Below are 13,304 nucleotides of genomic sequence, written 5' to 3'. Positions count from 1 at the left end.
AGCCGTGAGCATCTGAGCACGACGGAGCCGAATTCCATTCCGGTTAATCGGATCTGGGTCGTGAGCGGGGCCCCCCCCCCCTCCCCCATCGCACGTGGTTCTCTCGTAGCCGGCGTGAACCTCCCGCCGGTCGAATGAGAGCTACGTCTGGGCGCGCCCGAGGAAGGGAAAGGTCACCTGGAAAGGGGGTGCCGGCCACCCACGACCTCGACTTCCAGGCCAAGAATAAAGAGAAGCTGCTGCCCGTCGAAGCAAAGTCCCCTGCGGGGGCTCTCTGCCTCTGCCTGCCTCTCTCCCTCCCTCCCTCCCTCTCTGCCCCCTCTCTCTCTATTTATAGCACGGTTTAAATAAAACAGTACGTGCATTAAAAATGAGATGATGAAGGGGCCGGTAACTTAATAAAAAGCTCTCAGGCCGATGAAAAGTTAACGGTGCGCTGGCGCAGGTGGCCCCTTCTCGGCTGAGCGGGTTATAGCGGGTGCATGTGCATGTTCCCTGCCTCACAGAGACTCGTAGAGACCCGGCCACGTAGAGACCCTTCCTCACAGCGACCCTGCCACGTAGAGACTCACAGAGACCCTGCCACACAGAGACCCTGCCATGTAGAGACCCTGCCACACAGAGAAGGCTGAGGACGGTAAGCGATTGAATGGCCCTAAGTCCACGTATTTCCTTAACAGGATCTGCGATGTACCCGGCTCAGAGGAATATTGGATTAGATAATTACGCAGAGATGCATCTTTGAGGGCCAGAGGCTTTCGAACATAAATGTGTTTTTTTATGAAATGCTTTAATAATATAATCCTCGTTTTGTTCTTTCAGTGTTTCTTTTAATCAACCCTTATTTTTTGTCAATTTTTTCTCTCCATTCCTTTCTATTACAGGGTCAATTGCAGCTTAAGCGCTCCCTCGAGTCAATCCGTCTCATCTGGCTGGGTTTGGCCAAAGATCCGTACGAAAACGAGGCCACATCACATCTGCTAAATGCTATCGCCCAGGGAGGAACCTGCAATCCCCGCCACTGATGCTTCTAATTACTCCTCGGGTAAAGCGGGGGACACTGTCAGAATCCATTTACCTTAACCCTTGCACCCGAGGCATTCGTTTCTCTCCTACGTTTTTTTTTTGGAGCTTGGCCACCTACGGCACCGGCTTTGGAAGAAGAAAAAAAAAACGATGAAGCTGAAAGCAAATTTGTTTGTTTCATTAGCGTGGCGTCTCTCCGCGGGAGTTGGCCACGTTTTTGCCGGCGACTGCCTGGCTTGGCTTTCGAGTCGTTCGGAAAAAATTCTCCGGCGAGAGCGGCCCAACTCTGAGCAGCAGCAGCGGCAGCGGCGGCGGCGGCGGCAGCGGCAGCAGCAGCAACGTCAGTGCGTAAAATACTCGGTACGTTTCCCCACAACCACGCCGTACGATTATTGTCACCGTTATCAATTCATACGTTTTTTCAAAATTTCCCAGCGCATGGGTTGCCACGCAGCTGCTGGGGTGTGCGTTCATTGAGGGAGGGGGGGGGGGCTATGCGGGGAAAAGGCTCAACGATGTTCCGATGGGTGGCTCTGGCAGGAGTGACGGGGTGAGCGTGGAAATTGGACAGGAAATCCTCGCCTGCTCTGCCGTGCTCTTAAGGGTGGAATCGAAAATACAACTTTGTCTTTGCCAAGGGGAAAACATCTCGCTTGATTTTATTGATTTATCTCCACGTATATTTATTACAATGTTCGGGCGTATATTCACTTTTTATTGTTGATGCTGTGGAAAATTACAGCAATGTTCTTGCCTGCGTTAGGGCTTTGTGTTTGTCGTTTTGAGTTGTTAATTAGAGTGGATAATTTAGTTCATCTGTTTTAATTTCCTAGACCGAATGCGCTCTGTTTTGCAGAAACAAAACATCTGCGCGTTATGTTCATTAATGGAAAACAAACAAACAAACAACACCTTTAAGGCGCAGAGCGTTCCGCCGCCGCAATGCGACATCTCAACACAAACACGCTCCAGTCCGTCGAAGTGTAAATTATGATTACTATCCCCGCTGCGTGTGTTCATCGCGTCGAGAGCTCAGCTTGACGTCGCCACGTGGCGCCGCATCAGCGAGACACGGGCCAGTCTCTTACAGCGGACGCTTCTCATGAAGTCGGCATTGGGGTGGCAGCGGTGGTGGTGATGATTGATGGCGGCGGTGGTGGTGGTAATGATTGGTGGCAGTGGTGGTGGCGATGATTGGCGGTGGTGGTGGTGATTGATAGCAGTGGTGATAATAGTGTTGATGATTGGTGGTGATTGGTAGAGGTGGTGGTGATGGCTGGTGGCAACGGTGGTGGAGCTGGTGACTTGGTAGAGAGGTGGCAGTGGGGCGCGGTGGTCAGGAGCATCGATCGCATCTGAGAGCCACGCAAGAGGAGGGTGCTCATCCCCCCCTCTCTCCCCACCCCCAGGCCCCCGTCCCGCATCCCCCTTCTCCACCCCCCACCCCTCCCGGTCGGCAGTGCTCACAGCTCGGTGATGGCGTTGGGCAGATTGTGGGGGATGCTGGAGAGGCTCTTGCCGCGGCAGTCGACCACGTTGTTGCTGCACGTGCACACGGACGGGCACGAGCTGCCGAACGCGCTGCACGACTGGCCCCGTGAGTAGTCTGCAGCACACACACACACGCACGCACGGTCACATCCCTCCAGAGGCACTCAGGGATTCACCTCCCTGAACCTGACCCCGTGAACACTTGGACATCGACAGTGAACTCTATCGGTGAATCTCCCCGAGCGTCGACAATTAACGCCGAGCTTTAAACATCGCGAAAGTGCTTCGTGTCTCTTAGGTTGCTTCGCTACTCTTAAGGCTCACAAAGGTGCCTCAGGCCTGGCTATCCTAGCCTCGAGGATTAACAGTGAACTCCAACGATCCTAAAGGGGCCTCCACAGCCTGGTTCTCTGAGACTCAAGCATGAACACTCAATCCGAGCGTAGGCGACGATGCTTACATCCGCTGCGCATTGCGACGTCAATTGCCCCCTGCACGCCCGCTGGCTTTCGTGGCGACGGATGCATCTGGTTAATGGAGACGCTGGCCGGCAAGGGCAGACCCCGAGACGTCCGTGTGAGATAAGTGATGGCCAAAGAGGGAGTATCGATCTACTTGGCGTTAGCACGATGGCGAATGAGACACCGCGGCACGGATGTTTATGCATCGGACGATGATTAATCTATCCATCGATTAAGATCGATTCCTACGCTCGCGATACGTGCGTTGAACCGCCGTGAGTATGAACAGATTGTTTGTAGATTTTGCTTGTCAAGGATTTCACCATCATCTCTGCATCCACCACAATGTTTAAACACAAACCATATGAATGACACACATAGCGATCACGGTGTCAACGTCAACAGGATCCACACGTGCACCAGTGCACGACTACAATTTTAACTGCACTCAGTTAGTAAATAAATAAATATACAGCCTTTAAATTAAATGTTCGAGTTCAGCTGCTTATTTATGTTATTACTGTTATGCCACACACACACACACACGCACGTTTGGTTTAATGCGGTGCATTAAATGCGACGGAGCAAATTTGCTTGAACGGCGGAGTACGTTCCTGGGACAGGATGTTCCAATTTTTTGCCGAGCGTGCTCGATCGCAAACCGTAATAACCACAACATCTGAAATTTGAGGCGTGCCAACTCAGTTGTTCGTGCAGGCAGATCCGCAGTTGGCGCGTCGATGAATGTTCCCCGTGACGCGCGCGCTGCACGGCCGCTGGCGAGCGGCCGCATCGTCCCATTGCCGTTGCCCAGCTTTTTAAAACAAAGCTCAAGATGAATAAAAAAAAAGTAATAAAAACTTAACATTTATAAAAAAAAATATTCAAAACAAGATTATATATCAACTCTACGAACATGTTCGCATGATATAGAATGGCGATCAGCCGATAACTGTTCTTTCAATGCTCTCGCTACAGAGGTAACTGCACGGAGCTTTACCGCATAAGTGAGATCTGAATAACCGAGATGTCTAATCCAGACAGATGGCTATAGATAGATTTTATTTATTTCCAGCAGGAAGGGCCCAATAAGCTTCGAGGCTGTCTTTCACGAGCGCACTGCGATGGTACAGCTGTTATACGGTACAGATCTTAGTTACAATCATGGTTACGCAGGTTGTCTTCCGTGTGTCTCAAGCCGTCCGACTCATCTTTAAATCGACGTCAATGAAAAAGAGGAGTGGAATTTGCGTTCAGGCAAAGCTCCAGAGACGTGGCCACGGTGACGTCTGACACATTACGGAAATCACGCTGCAGCGACATTTTCATTTAAAGCCAAAGTTCTCGCTAACAAAGCGGAAAACGCACGTCGGACAGCCCAAGATATAAGTCCCAAATGTGTCGCTATAAGATAAGAGTTCTTTGTGTTTTTTACGTTGTGTTTTGCTTTTAGTTAAACGAGCTTATCATCATTATTATTTCTGCACTCGGTTATTTTTTTAATCTCGGGGTTGTTTTTTCTCTCTCTCTCTCTTCGGCCTGTGTTGGTGGTGAGAGTGAATTCACTGCTCCGTGTGAATTAATTGACCTTAGTGGAGTTTTTAATGCAAACCTGACAAAAATTAAGCACCGGACAAGCTCCCTGGCAAGGGTCCCCGGAACAACACGCGTGTTCACACGCCGGCCAAGGAACCATCGAACCGTGCTGGAGCACACACCTACGACAGGGCGTGCAAGCCAACACACACACAAAGATCTCCCGACGCAGCGAGTAGCCTACGCAGCCTGTTGGAGCAGCTGCTGTTAGCGAGCACCTATCATAAGGCCGGTACGGCGCACGAGGGGACGGTGTGACCAGAACCAACGGCCGGACCACCTTTGTCTCCCCGGTGCTGATGTTTACACGCGCCGTGGCAAGTCGACCAAGGGAAGGCCCAGGACAGGTTCAAATATTCACCGCTATTTATTGGTCGCGGGACCGGGATTAAACTGGGGTCGTCGGGCTTCGTAGCGCAGTGCGCTCATCACTACGCGCCCGCTCCCCACAAACACCCGCGCACGTGTGCGCACGCGCAGATGCACGTGGACCACGTTGCTTGCACATCGTCGAGCTGAACGCTCAGCCCAACTGTGCAATCGCAGAACCAACGCCAACATTTCAAGTCGGCAGCAGAGTGCGAACAAAGTCGCACGGGCAAAAGGACGTTCCTCCCGGACGCCGCGACGTCACTCTGGTTAGAGCCGTCCGTGAAAGCAGTTAAAAAACATAGCCAGATACAAAGATCCCCAGATAACCTTTACCAGACTGTTAGGGCAAGTGCTGAGTACCTACCAAGGCTGGCACGGCACACGAGGGGGTGGGTGGGCCACGCGCCACGCCCGGCCGCAATAATTACCAAGAAATAGGCAGAGCGAGTAAATAAATTGTGCACGCGTAATTAGTCTGAAGGGACCGAATCTGCATGGGAAATCTAAACGCCATAAAAGCGCACGAAGACTTGGTGATTATAATACGAGCTTAACGGGCAATAAAGGGAGGAGCGGCCGCTATTAGCGCACACACCTGGCTGGCGGCGAGCTGGGGGAGGCAAGCGGTTACGATGTCGACTGCTGCATTAATTTTCTCATCAGTGGACGGTGGGGGCAGGGGCGGTGGGGGGGGGCTAGGGGGGAGTTCAGGTGGCCATGCTCTCTGTGGTCATCTCGCCGAGGCTCTCCGCAAGCGAACTGAGGCGGTTTCAGACTCCTCGCTTTTATTGATTCGCGCCACAACCCGACACGGATGATTTTATGCCAATTACGGAACACAGCCGCGAAAGATTTTCGTGTGAGCGCGCGAGCGTGTGAGCGCGCGTCCGGGTGTCTGGGGAAGATCGATTTAAAGTCGTGGCTGACGTCGCCGGTAAGCGATATCCGAAAGTTGTCGTGGGGCTCCCCACCCCCACGCCCCACCCTCCCCTCTAGGTCGACTCAGTCTTAAAAACGCGTGCTCGGATCAGTACGCGAATGGTCGGCACAGGCGATGAGAGATGAACGCGACCAAGCGCTGGCGCCGTGCGACGTGCCGCCCTTCGTTTGCCGCTGCGTGCCATCGTGCGGCCTGGCGGTCTAAACGAGGGGGCGGGGGGTGGGGGGGGGACCTTCGCCTTTCGTGTGTCTGCGTAAGATTGAGGATTTGCATTTATATGTGTGCATGCCCAATTAGGCCGCGCTCTGACAACAAGCGGCATTTCCTTCACTTTGCAACTGCGCCACATTCCGCCGGCGATTAAACAAATACTCAAGTCACTTAAACGGGAGCGGAGACCCGTCATTCGTTATATATACGCCGCCAGCGCTTCGAACTTGTTAACGCATTTTTTTCTAGTGAGAATTCAGATGAAAGGGGGGGGGGGCGGGGGGCAGGGGGAGGGGTCCCGGAGGAAGATGGGACGGCGTTCGGGTGCAATGCGGGATACGCGACGCCCTTCAAATTGAAGAAAATATGGACCGAGATCACTCGCGCACGCACGCACGCACACACACACAACAGCCTCATACTTCAAAGACATTCAATTGTGGCTCCCAGGTTCCTCGGGACAACGGCTTGCATTGAATGACGCAGGTGACGGGCGATGCAAGGAGTGAAAGTAGCTCCGAGGTTCCTGGGACATTGCATCTCAAATGTCTCCTCCCCACACTGATCAGGGACGGGTGGCCTCCGACCAACTGGGGGGGGTTGGGGGGGAGTTTGGGGGGTGGGGTGCATGGGAACCGTGGAACATTTGCAGGCCCCGTTAAATCACCGGCGAGGAATCTTGCGAGGCCCATGCCTAAACAGTAAGCCGATTTGCTCCCGTCGTCGCTCAAGTGGGCCTCCTTGAACGAGGTGAAAGGAGAGGGCACACACGCACACGCAAGAGAGAGAGAGAGAGCCGGACGAAGATGAAAAGGGAGAAACATGGGAGCTGATGGGGGGTGGGTGGGTGGGTGGGTTGGTGGGGGGGGCGGGTGCGTCGAGCGGGTGAGTTGTGCGTCGAGAGGGCAGGGGTTTAACACACAAAAGTCAACGCTCCATCTCGTCGTATTTATCTCCAAGAGCAGCCTTTTAATTACGCAGTCTCCACGGCAATCTTTCACCCATCGCAAGAGTGTGGGGCCCGCTAAATTAGCCCGGGGCTTAATTGCGGAGCACATTAACCACGGTTTCAATAACCCCTTTTTTTTTACTTTGCCGATGCGCGGAGGTTTTGTCTCGCTCTGTGTGTGTGTACCTTTTCCCTTTTTTTCAAAGGCGTTTCTTTTTTTTATAGCTGCAGATGAAATGATGAAGTGGCACGCGGTCTTTATGCGTCCCGCACGTGCGCCGAATACGCGATGCGTTCCATGAATCGACTCGAAAATGCGGGGGGATTGCGAACACAATGGGACCGGCTTCCCTTATTTTGTCGAATTAATTAACGCACGCCTAATTGGACGCTTTTGTCCCATTCGCCCCCCTCCCCATTTTTTCAGTCACCAAACTTAATACTTCCTCTTTAACCTCACGATGATCGTAGCGCCGTTCTCGGGGACTTGCACGGCAAACGGAGGCGCGCGGAGGGAGGGTTTCTTTTTTTTCGCTGCGGCGAATTTGCAGCGCGGCAGCTCGAGGGAAGAGTTTAACCGCCCACCGAGCGCACCCCATCCCGCGCGGCTGAGGCCGTCGCGTCTCTCGCCCGCCCAACGCCCCCTCGACGGCGACCGTCGCTCCCAAGATGACCCCGCCTCCCCCTCCCCCTCCCCGAGGGAGATCGAGCGGCCGTCGCGTTCGCAAAATCGGAGCACGCTTGCGTTCTACCCGCTCGAAAAGGCGTCCAGTGACCCACGGGGCTGGCGGAGAGAGCGGGCGGGTTGGCGCGCCGAATGCGAGGGAAGGAAAGAGGCACCGTGGGCCCGCAAGGGTTAAGTGCTGTTACAGCCTCCTTGCAGATGGCTGCAGAGTGGTGGTTACGGACCCTGCATTTCAATAAGTAGCGGTGGCGGAAAATTAGTGTTCTGCGCTGTACATGACTACCCATTCTTCGCCGGGTAAAATAATACACTGTCCCGGAGAGGTTTAATTCCAGTCTTTCGCTCTTGCTTTCTCACCCGCTCGCTCATTCACTGCCTTGTTCTCTTTAACAGCCCGAGGCTTGGGCGGAATGTACGACGGAAAAATGATCACTAAACGTGCCCACCTACCAGCCCCCCCCCGCCCCGTCCGCAACCTCCTCCCCCTCTCCAGAACTGTCAACCACCCATCCCGATGTTCGCTTGCAAAGCCCGGCCTCTGAATCCCCTCTGGTGAAACACCGGGCATGCCAAGGTACACACGGATATGCTTGTGCCACCGTGGCGGGTGACGCGGTGATACGGCGCACCCCACCCCCCGCTCACCCGTGGGGTGCGGTATTCTCTGAGCAGGTGCCAAACTCTGAGCCCCAGTGCCATCAATTATTCCATTTGTTGGTTTTTAACCCCAATTATCGGGCATGTAAGGATTCACCACCCACTACCCCCCCCCCACCCACCACATGGTTGTATATTAAGTGGCAATATTTTTTTCTGCCCGTATTAAATGTGTCGTTGCATGCATGCCCAGCAATTATAGAATTACTTCTATATCAACAGGATAATATATCTGGAATTCCCTTCAGTGGAATTGTTGATCGCGCTCGGTGGTAACTATTTTTGCATGCCCTGCAAAGAGTATTCATCGCGCGGCCATAAAAAGGAAATATTCATTTTGCAGAGCAGGAATAAGCTAAATTTGGTGGCAAAACCAAATTTCATATTGCAATATTTTTTGCACAGCAATTGGCAACTGGGCTGAAACCATCAACTCACCGCACTTTAGAATCGGGGTTTAAGCTTGGGTGACTGAAACCCAGAGTTGAACCTGGCATGTCAGTGGTTGGTGGCTCAGTGTCTCGACCGCACCCTTTAATCATCGTCCGAGTCACCGTGACACCTCCGAAGATGCGTCGTCCAATCAATGCATCTTTATTTTCCCCTGCGCCGTTAAAACGTGGCATTCACACGGTTGTCTGAGACGTGCCAGTGCTTACCGTAGACACGAATGCAAAAACGTTCCCAACATGTCACCAACATGTTAACACATTTCCCCATGTGGCATTGCCAGCACTGAAGATGTTAAGCCATCTGCATCTACGGAAATTGCACTAACGGCACGGCAACTACGTGCATTTGGGAGCCGTTACAAAAATACACTGAAGGTGACGAGAGAACAATTGACGGGGTGGGTGAAAGTATGGAGGATTAAATCAGGTCGTCATATTCAATTTGAACACGTGCACACACGCGTGCATGCAAACCTCCACCTCACAACACCCCCCCCCCACCTCAACACTGCACCTGACTCCCAGAAACCTTAAAATCTCAAAACGAACAAAGACAGAGTGAGCAAAACGTTCTCGCAAATTCCCTGCGCGCTCCGTAATTTTACAGGCAATCAATTTGCGCATGAGTTGCGTGTCGCATCGTCCCAGGGAAATGTCTGGGACGAAAGCACCTCGCATAGCTCTATTTCAGCAAACGACTGCAGACAGAATTATGTAATCAATAAACGACTCAGCGGGTTTTTTACCGAACATTTCTAAATGCTCTGGCCGTCAGGGAACGAGGCTGATGGGATTGACAACAGACGGGTGGGACTTGAGCATCGCTGTGCTTTGCCAGCGGAGAGTTTCAACGGACGAATACTTCAGGGTCAGAGTCTCCAATTCCATCGCCTTGCTTGGTCCAAAGGCAGCACCTTGCGCTTCTTTGCACCTCAATCGAGACGAGGAGAGTTCCACGAAGACACGAATATCTACTCCATCGCAGCGAATCGGGCGACGCAATGACCCCTGTGGTTTTCGTGCCTGAACGGGTCCTCGATTGACAATACGCAAACGGCTCGGGCGACGGCGCGTCGGCCGTGGTGCACGAGCATGACAAACGAGACACCTAACACGTCAGTCAACAACACCCGTGGCCTTAATAGGAAAAAATATGTCATAGGTGACGTTTCTGGGCAATGGTTCTTCCTCGTGCACAGGTCTATGGGGCACATGTGCCATGGGGAAAGGTCATCCCCTTGAAAGGTCATCGATTCTATATTTTTCGTCTCAAGGTCACGGTGTCGAGTTTTCAGATACAATTCAGGTTTAGTGAGGAAATGGAACGCTGGTTTCAAATCCTGGTGGTCAGTCGCGAAATTATTAACCCAAGTGTGGAGAGTTGACGGTCTCTGCCTCGCCTGCAATGACCGCACGAAAAAATCAACGTTCAATTTGACTTGCCGCGTAAGATTTTTTTTTTTCTTTCTCGAGGGGCTCGTGGAAAAGTGCAGCACTGCGATTGAAGGGATCTCAGGGGTTAGTTCTGTGATGTCTACTTCTGAGGGCTCCTCTCTGACAAGGTGCGATGCGTCTGTTCTGTAAGAGTTCTGAATGGAATAGCTTGTCTCACACAGTGACACAGAAAATACAATTGGAATACATTTTGAGACGAAAAATATTTAACTATGGGCCAGTGGCCATCTCTGTTGCCAACCTTGAGCAGCCAATGGTGGAAACTCCAGAATTCCATGGAAGCAGCTAACCTCCTCATGGGACCACCGATATCAAAGCTCACAAGAAACACCTCACTTTGATCGACGCTCAATGATGCGGTGACCAAAAAGGAACGTGTTATGAAGTTCACGGTGCGACGGGGGTCAGGGGTCGAGGAGCAGGGGGCGGGGGTCGGGGGGTCATGGAGAGAAGTGGGAAACTGACCGGCGCAGGTGAACTCCTTTTTCTGAACCTCAGCGACGTTGAGTCCACGGAGGTGTACGGGGCCCATGCACTGGGTGAAGAGGCCGAGGCGCGGCCTGAGACGCAGCCAATCAGAGAGCCAGGAGAGGCGGCAGTCGCAGTGCAGGTTGTTTGAGTGCAGGCGGCTGGAGTGGCGGCGGTGGAAGGAGGAGGAGGAGAAGAGGGTAGGGGAAGGGAAGGACGAAGTGGTGAGGGAAAGGGTTAAAGCTGTAACCTTTTCACACGCAATGAAGCTACTCAACCGCCAACGTGCGTCTGCATACATTTTTAAAACATCCGCAATTTTAACAGAGTATTCATCACAATACAAAACGTTGTCATGAACTAAATTGCAAAATTTATATGCAAATGCATCGCTAAATTTTCCCCAATCAAGCTCAGCGCCTAACACTCGCCTGCGCGCATTAATATATATTTAGCAGCTTTAAATATTCCGCTCTGGGCTTTGACGTGTGTCAGTGCGCGTGTGGGGGCCGCGGTGGTGGTGTGGGTGGGGGGTAGTGTTGCGGTTAGTGCGCCGCGTTACATATCCGGCGACTCGAGTTCAATTCCCACTCACGACCAACATCGGTGACAAACATCTGAACCAGTCCTAGGTCGACTCAACCTCAAATGAGTAACCGGTGCAATGTGTAAACATCGCCACTTGGGAGACAAAGGCGGACGGGCATGGTCCTGGCCACCCAGCCCCTCGTGTGCCGTTCCAGCCGTCATAGGTGCTCGCTAACAGCACTTTCCCCAACAGTCTGTTGAGACTACACAGGGAATATTTGTCTATGGGGGCGCAACGGTGGTGGAGGCAGGGCGAGGATCTCTGTGGGACCGTGAGGAGGGAGGTGAATTGGACTTGCAAGATAGAACCATATCATAAATCAAATCTCCAGCAATCCAATCTCAACTGCCTCTGGCTTCCGAACGCATTGTTTTGCAAAACGATTCCGCGTTCCTCTTAATTCCTCGCTTTTCAAACCTGACAACGTTGACACGGCGGGATGATTGGTTGGGCGGATGAGGGTTGGCAACGAGCAATGGAAGTGGCCGCATCGGTGGAGGGCGGCCAATGGGGAGGCAGCCCGGGCCTTGTACGTGGCTTTTAGGATATTAAAAGTCAGGTTATGGATTGTTCCAAATTCTTGCTGCGAAAACAATATGTTGCTGCCACTTGCACCCAATGTTTTCCCCGAGATTGTAAGACACGCGATGAATAATACATGCCTCCCTAACCTTTGCGTGCACGGGTGTAGAAGTTCGGCGCGTCTAGGTGGTTCTCATTTAACAGCGGGGCCCGCTCCTCTCCCTCCGTCGGCGAAAGCTCGCCGAACAACGCGGCCACAATACGTATCGGCGCATTAGGCGTGTCAAATCAATTTACCGTCACTTTGCCTTTTAATTTGCGACGTTCCGAGAGGAGCTCGAGAGAGGAAAGAGAGAGGCGGCATCGGAATTCCAATCACGTGGCACCAGCGGTCATGAGGACAGCGCTTTATCTCGCGAGCGGCACCGCGTCGTCGCACGCCACGGACAGGTAAAGGACATCTCCTGTTGGTGCCCGCTTGATAAATGTCACCTCCGCCCCCCTGCCCCACCCGTGCATCGTGGCATGCCACTGAGTTTCTTTGCATTCGTTTAGCGGATAAATCCTCGGGCCTGCTGCTACCCCCCTGCCCACCCCCCCCCCAGGCCTGGCTCTGATTCGCTGGAAGCGGCCGTCATGAGCTGTGTGAGCGACATGAGCGAGCGTCCCTGTGCAAGGGTTCACCGAGCTGGAGGGGTGGGAGGCGTGTGTGCAAAGGTGGAAAGCGTGCAGGACCGTGCTGTAATGCACCGATGTCGCTTCCCTTTCAGTAGGTCGGTGTGGCTCTGTGTCGTGATAGTCATTGCCGCTATCATCATCTCATTCATAATTTTTATCATGATCATCATGATCTTCATCACGATCATCATCATGAAAAAACTTACATGAACCAGTCAACATCATCAACACTAATACCATTTTCATCAGGATTAAAACAATCTCGTCATTATCATCACCATCATTATCATCATCATCATAATTACCACCACGTGATTATAATGATCATGAATTTACAGTCCTCATCATCATCATCAGTCAATGAATAATTATCATCATCAGTCAATTCATCAACAATATCATCATCATTATCATCGCCATCATCACACATCAGCCAAAAAAAAAAACGCGCGCAAGCTTACTCCACAAAATAATTAAATTTCCTTTTTTGTTTGTGACATTTGCAGGAAGAGAGGGGGAGTGATGGAGCAGGCCGAGCCCCATGCGCGGACGGATCGACAGAGCAGTGCTGGCCGACAGAGCCACACAGACCGATAGAACCACGCTGGCCAGGCCACACAGACCGACAGAGCCACGCTGGCCAGGCCACACAGAGCGATGGAGCCACGTTGACTGAGCGGCCCGCGTGTACTCACAAGGTGCGCAGCTTGGGCATGCTGTTGAAGCTCTCCACGGAGAGCGCCGTGACGTTGT

The 13,304-nt window shown here is 52.5% G+C and overlaps 1 protein-coding gene across 1 annotated transcript in view; it reads right to left on the bottom strand.

Moving 5' to 3' along the window:
• The window catches only part of LOC144931374 (slit homolog 2 protein-like), a 242,288-nt gene that overhangs the window by 83,686 nt on the left and 145,298 nt on the right, over positions 1 to 13,304 (bottom strand). Inside the window, exons 6-8 of the mRNA XM_078855179.1 lie at positions 13,247 to 13,303; positions 10,760 to 10,923; positions 2,494 to 2,632 (exon numbers count right to left, since the gene is read on the bottom strand). Of these exons, the coding sequence (XP_078711305.1) occupies positions 2,494 to 2,632; positions 10,760 to 10,923; positions 13,247 to 13,303 (360 nt within the window). The remainder of the gene's footprint in view (positions 1 to 2,493; positions 2,633 to 10,759; positions 10,924 to 13,246; position 13,304) is intronic.

The sequence above is a fragment of the Lampetra fluviatilis genome, chromosome 4, assembly GCF_964198595.1.
Source record: "Lampetra fluviatilis chromosome 4, kcLamFluv1.1, whole genome shotgun sequence".
Taxonomy (NCBI): Eukaryota; Metazoa; Chordata; class Hyperoartia; order Petromyzontiformes; family Petromyzontidae; genus Lampetra; species Lampetra fluviatilis.
The sequence above is the reverse complement of the archived record's forward strand: the minus strand, read 5'-3'. Positions and strand labels throughout refer to the sequence as shown.